This window comes from Chelonia mydas, chromosome 10 (genome assembly GCF_015237465.2).
Source record: "Chelonia mydas isolate rCheMyd1 chromosome 10, rCheMyd1.pri.v2, whole genome shotgun sequence".
NCBI lineage: Eukaryota > Metazoa > Chordata > Testudines > Cheloniidae > Chelonia > Chelonia mydas.
In genome coordinates this window covers 64,736,419-64,755,355 of record NC_051250.2, presented here as the reverse complement: position 1 = coordinate 64,755,355, position 18,937 = coordinate 64,736,419, and the positions used below count along the sequence as shown (strand labels likewise).

Here is an 18,937-nt window from a genome sequence, read left to right as displayed (position 1 = left end):
GGGTCATCGTGCAGAGCAAGCAACTGCCAGGGCCTCCCTGAGCCTTTGAACAACGTGCTCTCCAGTGCCGGTGCACGCTGCCTCCTGCGAAAAACCTCCCTGCCACTGCTGTTAAATGAAAGACAACTCACCGCCACTGAAAAGGTGCTGAGGAGGTGTTTTGCTCTTAGGAGCAGACAGGAGTCATTCTGATCCTCCCTCCCCCGACCCCTCCCTTCATGGCTTCCTTTTCTCCTTACAACCACGCAGCTTTGAAATGCTTCAGTGTCCACAAAAGGTGAAACTCATTTCAGCTTTGGAGAGGTTATTCCCAGCTGGTGTATGGTTTAATTAACCTGGAGGCTCCTTTGTGCTGGAGCTGTGATCTCCTCAGTTTCGCATTGGCTCTAACTTTTAATCATCCCATGATGCCTTTTGGTAAAATACTTGAAATAAGCTTGATAAGAAGTGTCAAGAAACTACAGTGCTAAGGGAAATCAAGATCTAAATTGTAATTAACCAGAATCCCTAAGTTAAAAACTACTGTGAAGCTTTGGCCCGAGGGGAGGATGAATCTTGTAAGCTGACATTCCATTTTACTGAAGCCCCATTATTGCCAGGCATGTCTACATTTGAAAAAAAAAGACATTTTCTTCTAAAATTGTAGGAAGCTCTTACCCTCTGCCCCGTTGTATCATTTAACTTGCTTCTGTATGCCTCTTTAGTGTCAAGATGTTATGAAATTATAATAATCAATCTACCACTTATGTTTAACTGTATGGGCAAAAGGAAGGCAGAAAAGTTCAGAGTGGCCTAATACGTAAGGAAGTGATAATTCATCAGCATGTGAGAGCAAAATATGCCTTAAGCAACCAACAGGCTTTAAGCCGCTATAGTCTGTATCCTCAGTATTGTCCTGACCCTCCCTTCTTGGTGCTAGGTTTTCACCCACTGTCTAGTCTGTTCAACTGCTGCATTGAAGTCTAGAGATAAGTAAGTCATGGCTGGGGAGAGATATGACAAACGTAACACTGAGGCAGGCCTCAAGTGGTCAGAGTTGTAAGAGATCATAGGGCATTCCAGTTTATTCATGCTAGTGGGAGAAGGGTAGATTAAGAGCTGGAGGAGAGGAGTGTGAGAAAAATGTAAAAATTCAGGGCATTTTAAAGAGGAGCCAGGCACACGTTCTGATCATCTGTGGGTTATGCATACTTAGACACAGCCTTTGCTATAGGACTTGAACAACCTTTTAGTCTCAGATCTACTTGTGGTACATAGGAGTATTGCAGTTTGTAATACTGGGCAGCCAGTAGTTTACAGGTCATTGTTCTGAGCTCTATCTTATTTTTGGTAACGTTGAGCTTCCACTTGTAGAAAGGAGGCTCCAGATGCTTGTCACAGCTAATGGCTGCAAGCCCATTATCACAAAGTTGAGCAAAACAGCTTACCCCTCTTCTGCTGAATGTTCTCTGCCAGGTGCAGAGGACATCTGTGATTAGCTGCAACACTAAAGATTTTGGTTGATGTGCTGCAATTTTGCCTGCTTTATAAACCTATATGGTACAAAATTAGTAAATGGGATTTTTTTTTAGCAAAAAATGAAAAGAAATAAACCCTAAGAAACATCTTTATTTATATCAAGTTGCTATTAATTTTGATGGAATACAAGTTGCACTTGCAATTGACCATCCTCCTTGGTATTTTGTATTTCTTTGCTCTTTTGTAAGATTCTGGGGTTCTATTAAACTAGGATTACAATGTGGGATATGAATTCCCATATGAAATCCTTATCCCCCAGTCGTCAATGTGCATTCCTTCAGGTACCTACTAGAACCAGAGCAAATTCTTGCAGGGCTTTTTGTTTTTTTTAAGCACAAGCAGCCCCTTTTTCCAGCTGATTGAACTATACCTCGTTCTAGCCAATGCCATGACTCTTCTTGATAGGATCAATAGAATGGTTACAAAAGTATCCCTCTCCCCAAAGAATCAGAATGTGCAGTCTCTTCTACTTTGCTGATACATTATCTGTTTTAAACTTCACAGGTTTTAGTTTTCTATCCCCATCCATTCCCCTCGCTCCCTTTTTAGTTTGTCTAAAATGAACATTTTTAGCTGCACACGTTTCTAAGCCTCCCCTTGTGATAAATGCAAAAACACATTTGACAAGGTTGTTGTTTTTTTTATTTGTTACCACCCTCTACTCTTAACTATTTGCAGTGGAATCACTGTACATGTAAAATGAATGATTATTACAGAATTTATCAATTATGCCTTCACTAATGTTACTCTTTTCATTATCAGACACTTGAGAAAAAGAGATAGGAAATGTTCACATACACCCATCCTCTCCCTTAGACTAGTACTGTAAGATGCCAGTGTCTGCTTAGACACAGCAATAAGTCTCAAAAGCTTGTCTCTTTCACCAACAGAACTTGTTCCAATAAAATATTACCTCACCTACCTTGTTATTGAAAAGATAGCCATTCTCTGCCTTCTGGTCCAAAAGGACTGATTTTCCACTGTATCTATTGGGAAAAGACTTCATTTCCCCAATACAAGGATCGTTTGAAAATTAAGTCTTTTATTGCCCTCCTTCCTCCCATACTTGGGTGGGGGGTTTCCCACAGATTTTCCCACGGGGCATTTTACAATCTTAAACAAGTCATTTAAAATTGGTATGTTAATTATTCTGATTGATCAAAATGTTTCTAGAAGCGTAGATGTAAGCTGAGCATGAAGAAAGCACTTACCTCTAGCAGTAAAGGGAAACTCTTCCAGCAGCAAGTCAGTGCTGCCAGAAGTGGCTGGCAGCTGTAGTGTCCTAGTGGGATTAATGGGCAGGCTGGAGAGAGAAGGACTGCTGTATGTCTGGCCTTTACACACTGCTGGGCACCTGATTGGCTGCAGTTGCACAATTCCCTCACAGAGACTGGTCCCCTGACTAAAGCTACAAGTGAAGGCTGGGACTGTGTTCATCATCCCTTTTCTCCCTTCCTAAGGAATCCAGACCACTCCCCCAAAGAGACTGACTGGCCTGATATTTGTATTACCCCGTTCCATAGAAAAATCAGGCGAGGTTTAGGAAAAACAGATTTCAATTTAGTTAGGAACTGATGATATGTTACATTTGCAACCACCTGTTGCAAATGTTGGATCTGAGATGCTGCCCCACAGGAGTATGGAATCTTTGAGGACAGGAGGCCCATTCATCCCACTTCAGCCCTACCTTCTCAGGGACAGTTCAGGATCTGAGCAGCCAAATCTCTCTCAGCAACATGTGCCTGTCCCTGAGGTACAATTTTCTAACATAAATAGTTATAAATTGTGCCAGTCCATAATAGAGAAGTGGGGGAGGAAAGTACAGTATGTGTTATTTCCCATTCCTAAATGTGTCTACTTGTGTATATGTCACTCTAAGCTTAAATTGTGAACTCCTATGCACAGAGACTGTTCCTTCTAGTCTCTCTGGAAAGTGCCTAGCAGAAAGCAAGCACTACCATAAACAGATAACAACAACAACAGGTGGAGATAGGTAATGGAGAAGAAAAGCAACTGTAAAGTCATGTCTGATTTCTTCAAGTCTTGTTTCTTTATAGAGAAATTTAAAACACACTCCTTCCTGGAGGCCTCTAAATTGCAGCACCTCCCCATCAAAAGTAGAACTAACAAAATAGACAAATCAGCAAAATACACAAAATATAGTAACAAATATATTCCCAAGCAGGCTACCAATGTCATCCTCCATCCACTTTTGAAGGTTAAGAGGGCAACAAACGTGGGTGAGCAGTTAAATTTCTCCATGCAGCTATGAAAGATCATGTGAGGTATATTTTATATGTAGTTATTTTTCCTAAATTTGTAACTAGACTCAGGAGCAATTACAGAGATTGCCAGTAGTAAAACCACCATATCTGCCAAAATTGTGAGTCATTTCCTTAATTTAAATCTCTTAAGCACTTAGACTTTGACTGGAATTTCTTCCGTGAGCCACCCTCTTCCAATTGGGAGTTCACCAATAAAACAGAACTTGCACTCTAAACTGCACTTTAAAAATATTGAAAAATCATTGATGTCCTATAGTTACTATAAGAAAAGAACTAAGACATATCTTTCCTACACCATCTTAAATCATTTTAACCTGCAATTATAAAGCAGAAATCAGAACAAATTAGACATCCAAGAAAAACTCCACAAGGAAAAAACAGGCCCAGAATCTGTCTCTCTGCAAAAGACATATACACGCATATTTAGTAACCAAAGAGTAACCTGATCAGAAATCATTTCCTTTTGTCTCTAACCATGTGGTCCACATTATACAGTGTGTGAAATGTTATATCACACAAAAGTAACAAACTGACAACAAACAACAAATCTCAGATCAACTAATCTATTAAAATTTCATTGATAAAACAAGTTTACATAATTTTAAAACAATTAATTACTGGGCTTTTCAGAATATGTGATGCTCATTATCTAGAGACTATTGCAACACACACAAAGAAATCAGAACTTGGTTTAAGATTAAGTACTGCTTTAGTGTGTTTTAAAATTTCATGTCTCATATTTCATTAATAGCATGCAGTATAGGCCTGCTCGTGTTACCAGTTAAATCCATATCAAAACTCCCACTGACTAATATGAGATTAGGGGCAAATCCAACATATAATAATTTTGTTGATATTCAACTAACTTGTTTGAACATGTGATATCAACATCACATAAATACAAATGACTAATTAGTACGTGACTAGTAGTAAGAGGCAGTTAGTAATACAAGTGGGCTTACTGCAGGGTCTGAATCTGTTGAAAACCAGACACATGCCATGAGACAGATGTATTTATATGCAGAGCAGCTAATAAATATATCTTGAAGCTATGGAACTCACAATTCTGGACTCAGCAAAATATAAAATCTCTGCCGTGGGAACAGAGGAGGTTAAGCAGCTTGAGGATTGCTAACTCTATTCAATATTTAACCTTGGGGAAGGGCTTCAATTTCAAATTCTGGCCCTGGTTATTTAACCCCTAAAATCTAGTTACATCCTATCTGCCCACATACTGGCCTGTATAATGAATGTATTTGCTGAAAAACAATTGTAGCCATTACTTTCTTAAATGGAGACTGTGGTTATTACTATATCAGCTGACGATTCTGGGTCTGCTGAGAAAAAGAGCTATTAAAATCTCAGTGAAATCAGTCATAATTAGGAAGAGTAAATGAGAGAGCAGGGTAATCTCCATACAATATATTTTAGATTTCACATTTACACATTGGGGTATTAGCTTCAAGTTGCTGGCATCCTAGCATTCACATAACAAACAATGCCTTTTATATAGAAATGTATGGCTAGAAGAGACCTTGGGAGGTCATCTATTCTAGCCCCCTGTGATGAGGCAGGACAAATTATATCTAGAACCCTCCACTGTAACCTATTTCAGTACTTAACTATCCTTATAGTTAGAAAGTTTTTTCTGATATATAACCTAAATCTGCTTGCTGCAGATTAAGCCCATTACTTCTTGTGCTGCTTTCTGTGGACATGGAGAACAAGTGATCACCATCCTCTTTATTAACAGCCCTTAACATATTCGAAGACTGTTAACATGTCTCCGCTCAGTCAATCATCTTTTCTCAAGACTAAACATGCCCAGGTTTGTTTGGTTTTTAACCTTTCCTCATAGGTCACGTTTTCTAAAACTTCTATCATTTTTGTGGCTCTCCTCTGGACTCTCTCGGATATGTCCACATCTTTCCTAAAGTGTGGCGCCCAGAACTGGACACAGGACTCCAGGCCAAATCCTTTAGACTTTGCCAAATCCTGTAAACTTCCACTGACTTCAAAAGGTACTCTCTCCAATTTGTCCACAGGGTGGTGCCCAGAACTGGATACAGGACTCCAGGCCAAATCCTTTAGACTTTGCCAAATCCTGTAAACTTCCACTGACTTCAAAAGGTACTCTCTCCAATTTGTCCACAGGGTGGTGCCCAGAACTAGACACAGTGCTCCAGCTAAGGCCTCACCAGTGCTGACTAGCGGGGGACAATTACCCCCCCATGTCTTACATACAACATTACTATTAATCCACCTTCCTCCCCCCCAATATTAGCCTTGCAACTGCCTCCTAGCCAATTTGTGATCCACTATATCCACCCAGATCCTTTTCAGCAGTACCTCTGCCTTGCCAGTTATTCCACATTTTGTATTTGTGCATTTGATTTTTCCATCCTAAGTAAGGTATTTAGCATTTTGGAGGGGGCTTGGGTCCAGGGTCTTCAACCAGCCAGGGGGTGCCCTAACCATTGGATTACTGACTCAGTTTTGCTCTCTGACTCAATGACTATTTAAGTATTTACCCACACTGAAATAGTCATTGGGCCAGAAAGCAAGACTGATTTGGTCTGACTGACTCTCTTGATAAGAGGGAAATCCCAGTTCAAATCATTTCTCCCCTTCTCACAGGGAAGTGGAAATTGAACCTGGGCCTCCCCCATCCCAGGCAAGTGCTATGATCACTGGGCTAAAAGTTATAAGGTGGGCAGTGCCTTCTCCTCCTCTTCCACCAGCTAGATTTTGAATGGTGCCAATCTGGTAGACCACCTCTGGGCATGCCTACCAGCCTGGGCCCTGCCCACAATTTAGGCAGCTGAGTACCTTTCTTCCGTGAGTTCATGAATCACTCTAGGCCTCGGGCTTAGGCAGGAGATAGGTGTCGAGGGAGGCAGAAGTGCAGGTGCTCGGAAACATAAGCACCTAGGAAATTTTTACTTTGAAAACCTGGGCACTGGCTGAGTTTAGATGCCTATTAGGTTTGGCAGGAGTTTTGTGGATTGCTGTGGTGCCAAAACTGGGATTTAGGGTAGATCTACACTTACTGTAGCATGTAGAGTATAGACACTGGATGCTCAGCTAGCATGGGCATAAATAGCACTGTAGCTGATGATGCACTGGTTAGGCAAGTAGAGTACAGGCACACCACAACCCTGGGTATATACCCTTCATGTCTCTCTACATGCCAAAGCAATACCTCCCCCATCCACACCGCTGTTTTTAGCAGTGTAATATCCCTGCTGCAAGTGAAAGACTCCAGCCACCAGGAAAGGCTCTGGGTGGGGGGAGGAAGCGGGGAAAAGCTCTGGCAGATTGCTGCTACCTTGTGCCTGCCAGAGCCTTTCACTGCGGTGTGTAGCTAAACATGTAGCAACATGTTTTGCAGGATCAGGCTCTAAATTAAACACTGCAGTGTGGCTGCAGGCTGCTTTTCACTGCAGAATGTAGCTACATGTACCTACATGCTGCCAAAAGTGTAGACAGGGCCTTAGTTGCTTGAGTTTTAGTCTTTGTGGATCTGGGCTCAGAAATTCAGACCAAATGGTGCCACATAAGTCACCTAAAGTTGGAAAAGAAAACCTGTTGATGTCTGAGGCACTTCAACAATTAGCAGAAGTTTGTTCTAGAATCAATAAATGAAACCCTTTGAAAAAACACTGCAAGAGGGAGCCAGAGTCCAGACAAAGGCAAACTGTCACGATAGAGGTCTCATAGTAATAATGAATACCAGTCATTTACAGCAAAAACCTATTACTGAGGAATGACCATTGTATTGAACTGAGTGAATTAGTACATTTATGAATAACTTAGATACCACATTAGAAAGGGGAAAAACCCAAGGAAGGGTGCTTTATTATGGCTGATGTGTAAACAGCTTTTTCCAATTACATGTACTGTAGGCAGGGGATCTGAGATTAGACAGTGACTATTAGTCACAAGTTTTTTGGATTGCTAATGAGGTCTTGTCTACACTAGAAAGTTATGCCAACAGAACAGTGGCACCGTACCAGAGAACGACAAACCCATTTTGGCAGAATGCACTCATACTCTGCCTCTTGGGGCCCACACAGCTCATGTTGCATAAGCAAAAGCACACTGCATAGTGAGCAGGCATACCACTGCCTCCATGTTACCTTCAAGTACACTATTTTGGGGGGAAATGTTGCTCTGAATTATGGGGGAGTCAAATGTTTCTCTCTCTCTCTCTTTCTGTGTTATCTCTAACTCATCCAAAACAATACCAGTGTGACTCCCATCAGTTTTTCCTTTACAATCCCTTCTTGTCCATACCTCAGTCATTTCTCACCTCAAGTGTTACAATCTCCTCCTCTCTGGCTTCCCAGTTTCCCACCATGCATCCTTCCTTCCAGAATGCTGCAGCACAAATTATCTAGCTATCCCAACCTATTTACAGGTATCCTTTCTTTTTTGTTCCAAATTCTAACTCCTTCTTTAGACTTTCAATACTCTGTCCCTGCCTACATCTCAGTCCTCACCCCATAGTACTCCGCCCCCTTCCCATTACAGTTCTCTTGGTTCTTATTCAGAAACTGGCTCTATGTGAGAGATCCCCTGCTCCCACATGGAACCTGTTGTAGGGGATGCTCAGTCGTCTCTTTTACTCACTCATACCTTTGTACTCCCCACCCCCGCCAACATGCCTAGAAAGCAAACAGCTTCATCAGTTTCCTTCAACTCCTTCATCAAAACTCATTTTCTTTCATCTAGTTTCTACCGCCCTCGGTGGTCAACTACCACTCACCTCACCTTGCCAAATATCTATGATGGAAGTCAAAATTTACAAATTCAGTAATGGTATCACAATCTTATGATATTGAGTGTTTTCCATGAAACCCCAGCTCCTAGTCATGGGATTGTAAAAATTTCAGCATTTTAAAAAAAAGATGGTTAGCTCTGATAGTTGTAGAGGAAAACTTAATATAAATCTTAGATCAAAACCCATAGCAACCTGCCCCCATTTATTCTTTTTAAAAATCTCATGATTTTTGCACATGCCTCATTCATGGTTTCTGAATATTTGAGATAGGTAACACTGGGAAATTGGCAGGTGTCTAAAAGTATTTATGGTTTCTTTTTGTTGCTTGGCTATTTTTGGCTCAGGGGAGATTTTTCAGGAATTTGATAACTGTGTAGTTAAAATATATATAATTACAGCTCTCTAGAGCCAAAGGCAGTTACTCTATTTTGAGTTATATAAAAATACAATACATGCATTTAGTAAAAGGAGCTGTACCAAAATAACCACTCACATAAGAGCTTTTCTTCCTTCCTCTTGTTTTGTCAACTCACACCTTTTCTATTCTCTTCCTTGGTTTGATGATCTGTTTTGCAGGATCAGGCTCTAAATTAAACACTTACTAATAAACATTTCTTACTGGCATGGATAGTCCCATCAGCTTATCTGATTACACTCTCTCCTATGGTCTGGCATGCGCACACTGTTAGCTTCAAGTTCTGCAGAGATTTATTGATGTGCTTAATTTTACTCACTGAAGTCAATGAAACTACTCACATTAGTAAAATTAAGCACCCAAGTAGATTTTTGAAGAAATTGAGTGAAAAAAGGAGAATGGTGGGGTACTCTTGGGATTGGTAAATAGGAGCAATGTTACGGGAATTTTTTAAGTCTACCATTCACTTCTGTGATGATAGTCTCTAAATGTATGGACTTCTCAGAAGATAAAGGCTAAAGAGCAATTGAATAGCTGAATGAAGACATACATCTGATGTGCATTAGCAGTTTAAAAAGCAAACTGGATACTTGGGGCAAGTAATAAAGCCTTGTATACAAACAAGTTGCAACAATTTAACTGTATGTTTCTAAAAAGATAGTTAAATTGGTTGCATCCCCCTGGCAGGGACACATTTATACCAATAAAAAGGTGTTTACCGAAACACACTCAATATAAACAAGTAATCAGTATAACTGCATTCACAATAGGGGGTTGTATTGATTTAGAAATCAATAGTTAAAAATCTGTCTAAACACAAAATTGGACTATGTCCACGACACACGCAATTATACATCTTCAGACTGCTTCACAAACGTTACTCACAACACGCTAGTGTGGTAGTCAAGTAGTATTATCCCCATTGATGCAATTGGGAAAAAGACACCCCAGCACACACATTCTTACCATAAGGATGATGGAAAAATAATTAGAATTTTACTTTCCTATATAAAGAAACAGTTTCTTGCTCCAGCCAAGTAGAATTTTGCAAGGCTGAGCTCTAGAAAAAGTGGTTGGGTTGGATTTTTCCTCTCTCTGTCATATTGGTTTGACTTAACTGCAACAGGACAATTTGAAAAAGAAAACCCTGTCCATTAATAAAGAGATTTTACAGAAGTCTGGGCAAAAATTATTACATTACCCGTGAAGGTGCAATTTTGTGAGGCATAATTCTCTGCTCTACAGAATCTGATTTACTGCTCTGACTGGTATCTTATTTTTTTTTAATTTCTATGTAACCAAAGTTATATCAAATTCCACACTTGCCAAAGTTTCCATTTATCCTATTTACCCCACTATATCAGGGTTCTTTTTTTAAAAAAAGTCTCAGCTGCTTATTTGCTCCTTTTTTGGCAGTGGATGGATGTTGTCCAGTACATTTTTACTTTTCCTCTATCCAGGTGCAATTGAGGTTCTTCAATAAAGCACTGTCAAGTTAACTTTCTTCAACAGATGACAAGTTAATCCAAAATGAGGAACCATGTAAATTGCCTACTCATTAATTTCAATGTTTGGATTTCTCTATTCTGCAGAATAGAGAACAATCACAATTTTTTAAACAATTCTTAACTATTAGAAACCTACTATGGCCTGAAACAATGTTTTTTTTCCTCTACCAGAGAACAAAAAAAATGGTTAGCAGAGGAAGTTAATTTTGATTTGAATGTGTGACTGAGGCATCTAGTTTCCTACTATAAAAGTAGTTCTTATTAAAGTATATTTTCAAAATCTAATTGTGCAAATACATTTAATTACAAAATAAAAAAAAGAGGTTAATATTTAAATTTACTTAATTTATTTACACTCTGTTACAAAAACGGATGTTAGCATTTTTGTACATATTTTTTAGAAATGCATTAATAAAAACCCCACAAAGTATAGGTCAACAATTCTCCTGCAAAGTCAATTAAAAAAGAAACAAAGACATCTATTATTGCTACAGGTATCTACTTAATTACTGCAACTGAAAAATTATGAGTTTCGTCTCCTCACCTCCTCTGTTTACACTATGAATTGGACAGCACTTTACATATAAAAAGAACGAGGTCTACTTGTGACACCTTAGAGACTAAATCTGTTAGTCTCTAAGGTACCACAAGTACTCCTCGTTCTTTTTGCTGATACAGACTAACACGGCTACCACTCTGAAACTTTACATATAGTTAGTTTTGCTCTTTCCCTGTTTGAGAAGGTCATTCACATAACAAGAAAAAGGAAAACCACTTAAAAAATAGGAAAAATTTGGTTGTAACATCATAAATATTGAGAAATCAGGGCAGGCGTATGTAGTATTTGAAACTACTTTTAATTATTTTTTAAAAACCAATTCGATTTCAAGTTGGTGTCCCTTTAAATGTCTTGCTATCCATTTTTATAAATAGTTTACTAAAAATTTACACTTAATCTTACTTACTTCCTGATAAGCATGTCAACTCAGGTGACAACATTTATTTTACTAATATTGATTCAAAAGGTACAGATGTAAAATAACTATTTTGTCAGACTGCAGAAATGAAATAGTTAAAAGCTTATCTAGACTGTTAAACAGCGTATATATTCATTTGAACGGGAAGCTGTACCAAATTCTATAAGAAAGCAGTTACACATTCAGAGAAGTTGTAGTTAATCCCCACCCCACATTTACTTAAGAGCATTCCAGATACAGTTTTTCAGTACTAGTTGTCATCAGCTCGTGACAAAATTTAACCATGAGAAGTAGATTCTCCCATTTAAGTCTAAGTGTTAATACTAAGTCAATTGCATTAAACAATATCACACTGCAAGAATTTTTCCTGAAGATGTAAATGAATTTAAACTAGTGTCTATTACATAGAAAGCAATGAAATCTACAGCTTTTGAACCCTTTGAGATCTGTTTAACAATACAACTGACTTGGCTTCACAGTCTCTCTCTCTAACCCGTACCTTAGTTTCAATTACTTTGGTCTGAATCACAGCCATCCGAGAAAGCACTTATCCAAGCACAAGGGCTGGCAATTCCATTATAGGATCACTCTTGTACAATGCATGCATCAGTTATGCCAATCTTAATTTAACAGGTTTTTCACATTCATCCTGTCAGGTTTGGGGAATAGTCAGAAGTGATCATCTCAAACTATGTAGTTATAAGATCCAAGGAAGATTGCTGAAATAAAGAGAGTCTCCACCCAAATAAACTGGGCCCATCAGCCTAAGTGTGTGTGGAGAGTGGGGGAAGGAGGGAAGAGAGGAGGAAAGAGTCCCAACATAAGGATGTCATTTGTATTTCTCACACACGATCAGTAATATCATATGGCTTTAATGCTCAGTTATATAGCAATTAAGGGAGAGAGATCCACTATACCTAACTGGCACAGAAGGCTGATATTTGTGACTTGTGGCCTCAACAAGACGACAAATACATCTGAAGGGTGCAGAGCTGCGGATGTCCATGGATCATAGCTGAACTCCCAAACTGCACCAACCACATTCCACATTTTGTTTGAAAGAATACACAGCCTACTATTTTTTAGCCAATATTTTAAACATCAGAAAAAACAAATGGAAAATGAACAGATACGTAATTAAAATTATGACATTTAAATTCCCCTGCATAGATCAAAACTAAATTTACATTATGATTAATATCAAACAGCATAGCATTAGAAAAGAAGGCATCCTGTATGGCTGAAATGGAAAAGTGGCAATTTAGCAACTGGTTATTAGTATTCTGGAGTTTATAATACTGTACAAGAGACTCTTTTCCCAGTAACAACTTTAGCTCACCAATATAACAGAGTCTGCCTTAACAAGTCCAGAGAATTTAAAAATAATTAATTTGGACAAGTTGATGTATGCTCAGCTTTCATGTCCTTCTAGCTGGTTTTGCTGTTAACTGTTTCTCTCTTTCAAGTTCCTTCTCACGTTGCTGTTCTCGTTCTAGTTCTTCTTTCTGCCTCTTCTGCTGCAGTTTGAGTGCTCTTTTCTGAGCCAGAAAAAAAACAAAATCAATCAGAAGTTCTGTGTTTTTGTATCCTAACTTAAATGCAAGACACATGCATGCACAACTGAGATCTTGCCAAAACCCTCTCAGGCTCTCTTAATCCAGAGGGCCCCTCCCTCTTTCTATGTTCTTTCTTTGCCCTGTACCCCAGGCCCTGCATCCTGGTGATCTATTTAGGGAAGGAATGAAGTGGATTCCTCCAAATCCCACTATCACTGCTCTTTACAAACACCAGAGGAGTATATACTATGCAAATTGTTGCCTCCAGAGGACTTAATTTTTTGTTGGTCAAGGACTGAGGGACCAAATTTAACACCTGAATGAAGTCAGACATGCTATACACAGCAGCCTACCAGGTTGGTAGAGGTTATGCCATTGTTAGTGTTATACTAAAGGACGGAGAGGCAGAAGAAATTCTCAGCCTCAGCTTTCAGACAGAATCTAGCTTTTCTTAATGGTTCAACATCCCCAGTGATGCTAGTGTACAAATATATTTTAACACAAGGAAATTTAAGTGAAGGTTAAAAACAGCCATGGTTAGTTTCAATGCCATTGGAAATACAGGGTAAACAAGTTTACACAAAGAAAGGGGATATAAAGAACCAGGTTTTTCTTACAATCTCCTAACGTATTAAAAATACTGATTAAGAGTATGTGATAGTGTGCTGTTAAAATTTTACATTGATAGGCAGCGGAAACGAGGAAGCGAAACTCACTCCACTCACTTTTAACTTTGATGTCTTTTCATGGAGCATCATCATCTCTTTTCTAATATTCACTAGCTTGTTGTGATAATGTTTAGCTTCTGAAAACTTTAAAAACACAAGACAGTTGAATGGTAAGATTCAATGGCTCAAAATGGTTGTTAGTCTGGAGTATGAAGCTATGCCCTAAAACAGCAACTTCAAAAACAGGCTGAAGATCAGTCAGTCAGTTTGAGATTGGCTTGAATATTTTAGGGTCTTAATTCTAAACACTTAAAACAATTTTCATAAAATTACTATGTATCAAAGGGTGCAGATTACTATAATTATTTAAATATTCATTAAGGGAGAAGCAAGCATTATATCACTTGTATGCTCATTAGTTTTCAGTTTTATATCCCAATGTGCCAAAGCTTAGCAAGTGCTAGTCTTAAAATTCAAGCTCTTATATGGTTCCACACTTAATTAATTCTCAAGCCTACAGTTCTGGCTTCATATGTCACAACTGCATATACAATTTCTGTAAGACACTGTCATTTGCCTTAAACTGTGGCAATCATGAAGTACAGATGTGATTTTTTTGTTGTTAGAATATCTCCTCAAGTTAGCACTAACAAACTCAAAAAATATGCAACTAAATCAAAGGACCAAATGCTAGTCCCTGTGTACAGTCTGAGTAAATGTAGGAGAGTGAACCAGAATCCTTCCACCAACCTGGGGGGTAGGACAGAGTATCATGGGCACCCTATGGCTGCTCCTGGAGCCTCAGTAGCATATGCAATCTTTATGCACTGATTTTTGGCTTCTAGATTTATATAGCTGGACCCACGGTCTATGCCTGCTAATCCCTCATCTGCAGGCCAGTAAGGGTATGTCTACGCTACAATAAAAGACCCTCAACAGGGCCGCAGCTGGCTTGGGTCAGATGACTTGGGCTCACAGGGGTTGGCCTGGTGGCTATAAAATTGCAGTGTAGACATTTGGTCTTGGCCTGGAGCCTGGGCTCTGAGACCCAGTGAGTGGGGAGGGTCTCAGAGCCTAGACTCCAGGCCACACCTAAAAGTCTACACTTCAATTTTATAGCTTCACACCTCAAGCCCCCCATCAGCTGACCCAGGCGAGAAGTCGCCATGTTGCAGGTCTTTTATTGCGGATATACATACCTGTACAGACCTGAGCAGTCCTCCATGTTCTCCTCTTCCCATTTAATAGAATTATGTTGGTTCTGTTGTATTTTCCAATTTACAAAGAACAGACTTATTGATGTAATGATTATTAGTCGTCTATTTATAACATTTTCTCAGGAGATGAAAAACAATACATGTACATGATACACATTTTTGTTAAAACAGGCAAACTTATAATAGAATACACTTACCAAAGCATTGATATCAAGAATGGAATTACATTCTTTGAATTTTGAGATTTCTTGCTCTAATGTGTCTAGTAACACTACTTGATTCTGTCTGAAACAAAAATACAAAGACTTTAAGACATACAGAAGAAGTCAGATTAAATACACTATCTTGGATTGATTAAAGAGTACTCACAATTTTGAGTTTTACTACTGTTCTCTTCACTGAAATCTTAACATACTGATCGTTAATGAGCTATAATGCCAGAAATAAGTTGTATAAAAATCAATATTCCAAGAGAAATTTTTCAGATTAACTATTTCTTTTGTACTAAATAGTTTTTTTGTCCATATTAGAAGAAGAAGAAGAAGAAGAATCAGGAAACCTACACAAGTAGATAAAGGAACCGAGTCTTTTCAGATTTTTTTTAAACTGACATTTAAATGAATTCTAATTAAACAGTTATAAAGGACTCTGCTCTCTCTCTTCCTGCTACTAAAATGTTCTTGTGCACTATTTGGAAAATTTTAAGCACAGCAAAGACATTTGCTAGAAATCCCTAACAGTGTCTTAAAGCAATGCACACAGAGGGGACCCTTATAAATGTTAAGCAACAAAACAAAAAAGCGTATGTTAATTAAAAGTAGAGTCTGGGAGTTTCATACATGTAAGAAAAACCTTAACAAAAAAAATCTTTCTTGCAATCACTGCTTTAATAGAACATCCCAAATACTGGATGTTTTTCTCCAAATAGAGTTGTACAGCACAAGGTCACATGTCTCCAGAAAAAGAATGAGCATTTAGAAAGTTGATGTGTCTTTTGCTGTGACTGGGTGCATGGATTTCAGTGCTTTAATTTTAAAATTCTCCTTCATTTTAACGGCTGGTAGGTTACATGGCTGGAAATTCTTTTAAAATTATACTTATAATCTGCAGAATATTCACTCACTGTTCAAAGTGCTGCACTCAAAGCACAGAAAAGTTTACAGTAACTCCTCACTTAACGTTGTAGTTATGTTCCTGAAAAATGCGACTTTAAGTGAAACGATGTTAAGTGAATCCAATTTCCCCATAAGAATTAATGTAAATGGGGGAGTTTACATTCCAGGGATTTTTTTTTTTTTGCCAGACAAAAGGACTTGACACGCCTCCCCCGTCCCTCCCACGGCAATCAGCTGGCTTGCGGCGTTTTGGAGGCAGGAGGGAGGAGCGAGGACTTGGCGCGCAGTCTCCCCCTCCCTCCCGAATGTGGCAATCAGGAGGTGGGGGGGAGGAGGAGGGGGAAGGCGCTGATCCGTGGGGTCTGCTGGCGGGAGGCGCTGGGGGGGAGGGGGAGAGAGGCTACCAGCTGTGGAGAAAGCAGGCAGCCAAACAACGTAAGAGTGGAGCATTGCACAACTTTAAACGAGCACGTTCCCAAATTGATCAGCAACGTAACAACAAACCAACATTAACTGGGATGACTTTAAGTGAGGAGTTACTGTATTTTATATGTAAACCATACTACAGAAAAATATATTCCACTTACATATAAGAAGGGGATTTGACTGAAGAAATTCTAGAAAGGAAATGCATATATTAGAAAGAGTTGCTTTTTTCAGTTTGCTTACGTGAGCTCTTGGAGGGCTAGTTTTGATCGCTGAAGATCAGGTAAATAATGAGAAATCAACCCTTCAGTTAGTTGCTCCACAGCTTTCTTATCTACAACAGCCAAATCTTCTATTAGTCCCTCATCTGGAGATGCCTCGCAGGAATCTGTAACAAGAAGTAGCAATCTTCAACTGCTAAGAACTATTGCCATCACTTTATCTGTTAGTACTAACGGATTTTCTATTTTGAAATAAAAGCTGGGCGTCTCAGCAATGGAGTGTAAATTGCAGTTCCTTGCACTTCATCAATTAAGCAATGCTCCTTTCACCTCCCTACATTATGAGGTTTCAGTTCCAAAAACATGCCATGACAGAACACAGCAGAAGGGTGAGATTTAAACAAAACTGTACACTGTGCATACAAGCCCCTCTCAATCAAGTAAACCAATTCAGACATGCCAAATGCTCTTCCCTCAGAGAAGTCAAACATACACAAGTAATGGATGCACGTGCAGCCTCCCCAGTTCAACTTCCCTATCTGAACACTCAGACGTTAGAGGAGAGCCAGGCAAAAAGACCCCCCCTCCCCCAACCGCCACGACAAGAACAACAAGGTTTGCACGATGCTTGGCCTTCAATACAGATGCTGACGATCAGTAGCCGAGCTCCGTGTGGCCGCTGCTCACATACCCAGCGCGGGTCCCGGCTGCTTCGGGGCGGCGGCCTCCAGCAGGAACCTCTCCTTCCCCTCGGGCTGCTCCATGGCGCAACTCGCCGCGGCCAGCTGAGGGCACAGAGCGACAGCAGCATGAGCGCGACCCCCGGCAGCCGCTGCCTCCGCCCGGGGGGGGGGGGGGGCACCGGGGCTCCCCGCCCGGCTGCTCGCGGCCCCTACCCCGAGGCAGAGCCCATCGCTCGCGCCCCCCCGGAGAGAGAGGTTGGTCCGGCCGGAATTTGGCTGAGGGGGCGGGGCTCCACGGGGATCGGCCCGCCCCTAGGAGTCGCGTGCGGCGGGGGCCAGGCCCCTGTGTCTCGTGCGAAGCGGCTCCTCGGGTAGACCCTGGCCCCGAGGGCGCCTGGCCGGGGGGAGGGCGAAGCGGACGGGAGCGGGAGGTGGGGGCGGGGGAGGCTCTCAGCAGACCCGGGAGCGCAGCGGGGCTGGGCCCACCTAACGCGCCTTCCCGTCGGGCGGGGCGGGGGCAGTCCGACGCCGCGGCGCTCCGACCCGCTGAGGCAACCGCGCCTCGGCCCCTCCTGACCAGAGAACCGGACACAGCAGTTGGGTTCGGAAGGGGGACCGTCCACTACCCCGGATGTAGATGGGAGCCGAGCCCGGAAGTGACCCCGCTCCCAGAGCGGTAGTCAGTCACCTGACGCTGCTGGTTGTTAGGACGGGGCCCTTAGCAACAGCGGGAGATGGGGTGGTCCAAGGCCCAGCTCTGAGAGTGGGTGTTGCTGTAACTACAGCAGATGCAGTTTTCAGACACGTTGATTTTCAAGTGGACAGTCTTGGGGAAGGTCCAGTTTTCAAATGTCAGCAGCACGGTCCTTTGCTGTACAGCCCTGTATATGAGCCTTGCAGGCAGCCCCGCAAACTCCATTTTATTGCAGTGGGAGGAGGGGGCTATGAAGGGATAGCCCGATCTGTGACTCCCAGTTTTCTTGGGGGAAGGTATTGTGATGTAGGCATAACCCCAATTAAAGAATGTGGCAGAGGAAGTAGTGGGACCATCACAGACCTCCGCATAGAAACAGAAACAAAGTGCAATGGGGAATAGAGAGTCTTCTGAATCCTTTATTTCCTTAGTAGAAGAGGATAGGTTTCTGTGGCTTCCTCTCAAGCAGGGCATACTTAGTGTTTCAGGAGCCAAATTGGCAATCAACATTGTCCAAAAGAGCCACATTAATATGAATGACAGGGGAAATATTTAGGTTTTTATATATATAATTCTCACAGCAAATACATTAATAACTTAGTGTAAGCTGATAACTTAATTGGTTAATAACATAGTAAAAACATCCTGATTAATTATTAACCAATCTGAGTTATTAACCAAACCACACTGTGTTTTAATATCATGTGCTGCAAAGAGCAGCAGGAGACATATTAAAGAACCACTTGTGGCTCAAGAGTCACAATCTGTGTATCACTGCTCTAAAGGCTTGTCTTCAGGTACAGTGCTACAGCTACACTGCTGTAGCACTTTAGTGCAGATTCTACTACATGATGTTAAATGTTAATCCACC

The 18,937-nt window shown here is 40.7% G+C and overlaps 1 protein-coding gene and 1 long non-coding RNA gene across 6 annotated transcripts; one reads left to right on the top strand and one right to left on the bottom strand.

Moving 5' to 3' along the window:
- Nucleotides 1-63: 63 nt before the first annotated feature.
- On the top strand, nt 64-15,570 carry LOC122461945. Its single transcript, XR_006284224.1, has 2 exons — nt 64-5,933; nt 13,194-15,570. It is a non-coding gene; the product is annotated as an uncharacterized LOC122461945 (long non-coding RNA).
- On the bottom strand, nt 10,834-18,033 carry BLOC1S6 (biogenesis of lysosomal organelles complex 1 subunit 6). Of its 5 annotated transcripts, none has more exons than XM_007066814.4 (6): nt 17,859-18,033; nt 17,381-17,474; nt 16,712-16,856; nt 15,125-15,212; nt 13,768-13,854; nt 10,834-13,024 (listed from the first exon to the last, which is right to left on the bottom strand). In XM_007066814.4, exons 2-6 carry the CDS (start codon nt 17,451-17,453, stop codon nt 12,905-12,907), a joined length of 513 nt encoding a protein of 170 aa, XP_007066876.1. In that variant the 5' UTR covers nt 17,454-17,474; nt 17,859-18,033; the 3' UTR covers nt 10,834-12,904. The 5 variants fall into 5 exon arrangements, with proteins under 5 accessions (XP_007066876.1, XP_043379701.1, XP_043379703.1 ...); XM_043523766.1 differs by having other exon boundaries at nt 17,950-18,006; XM_043523768.1 differs by lacking the exon at nt 13,768-13,854 and having other exon boundaries at nt 17,859-18,001.
- Between the last annotated feature and the right edge of the window lie 904 nt (nt 18,034-18,937).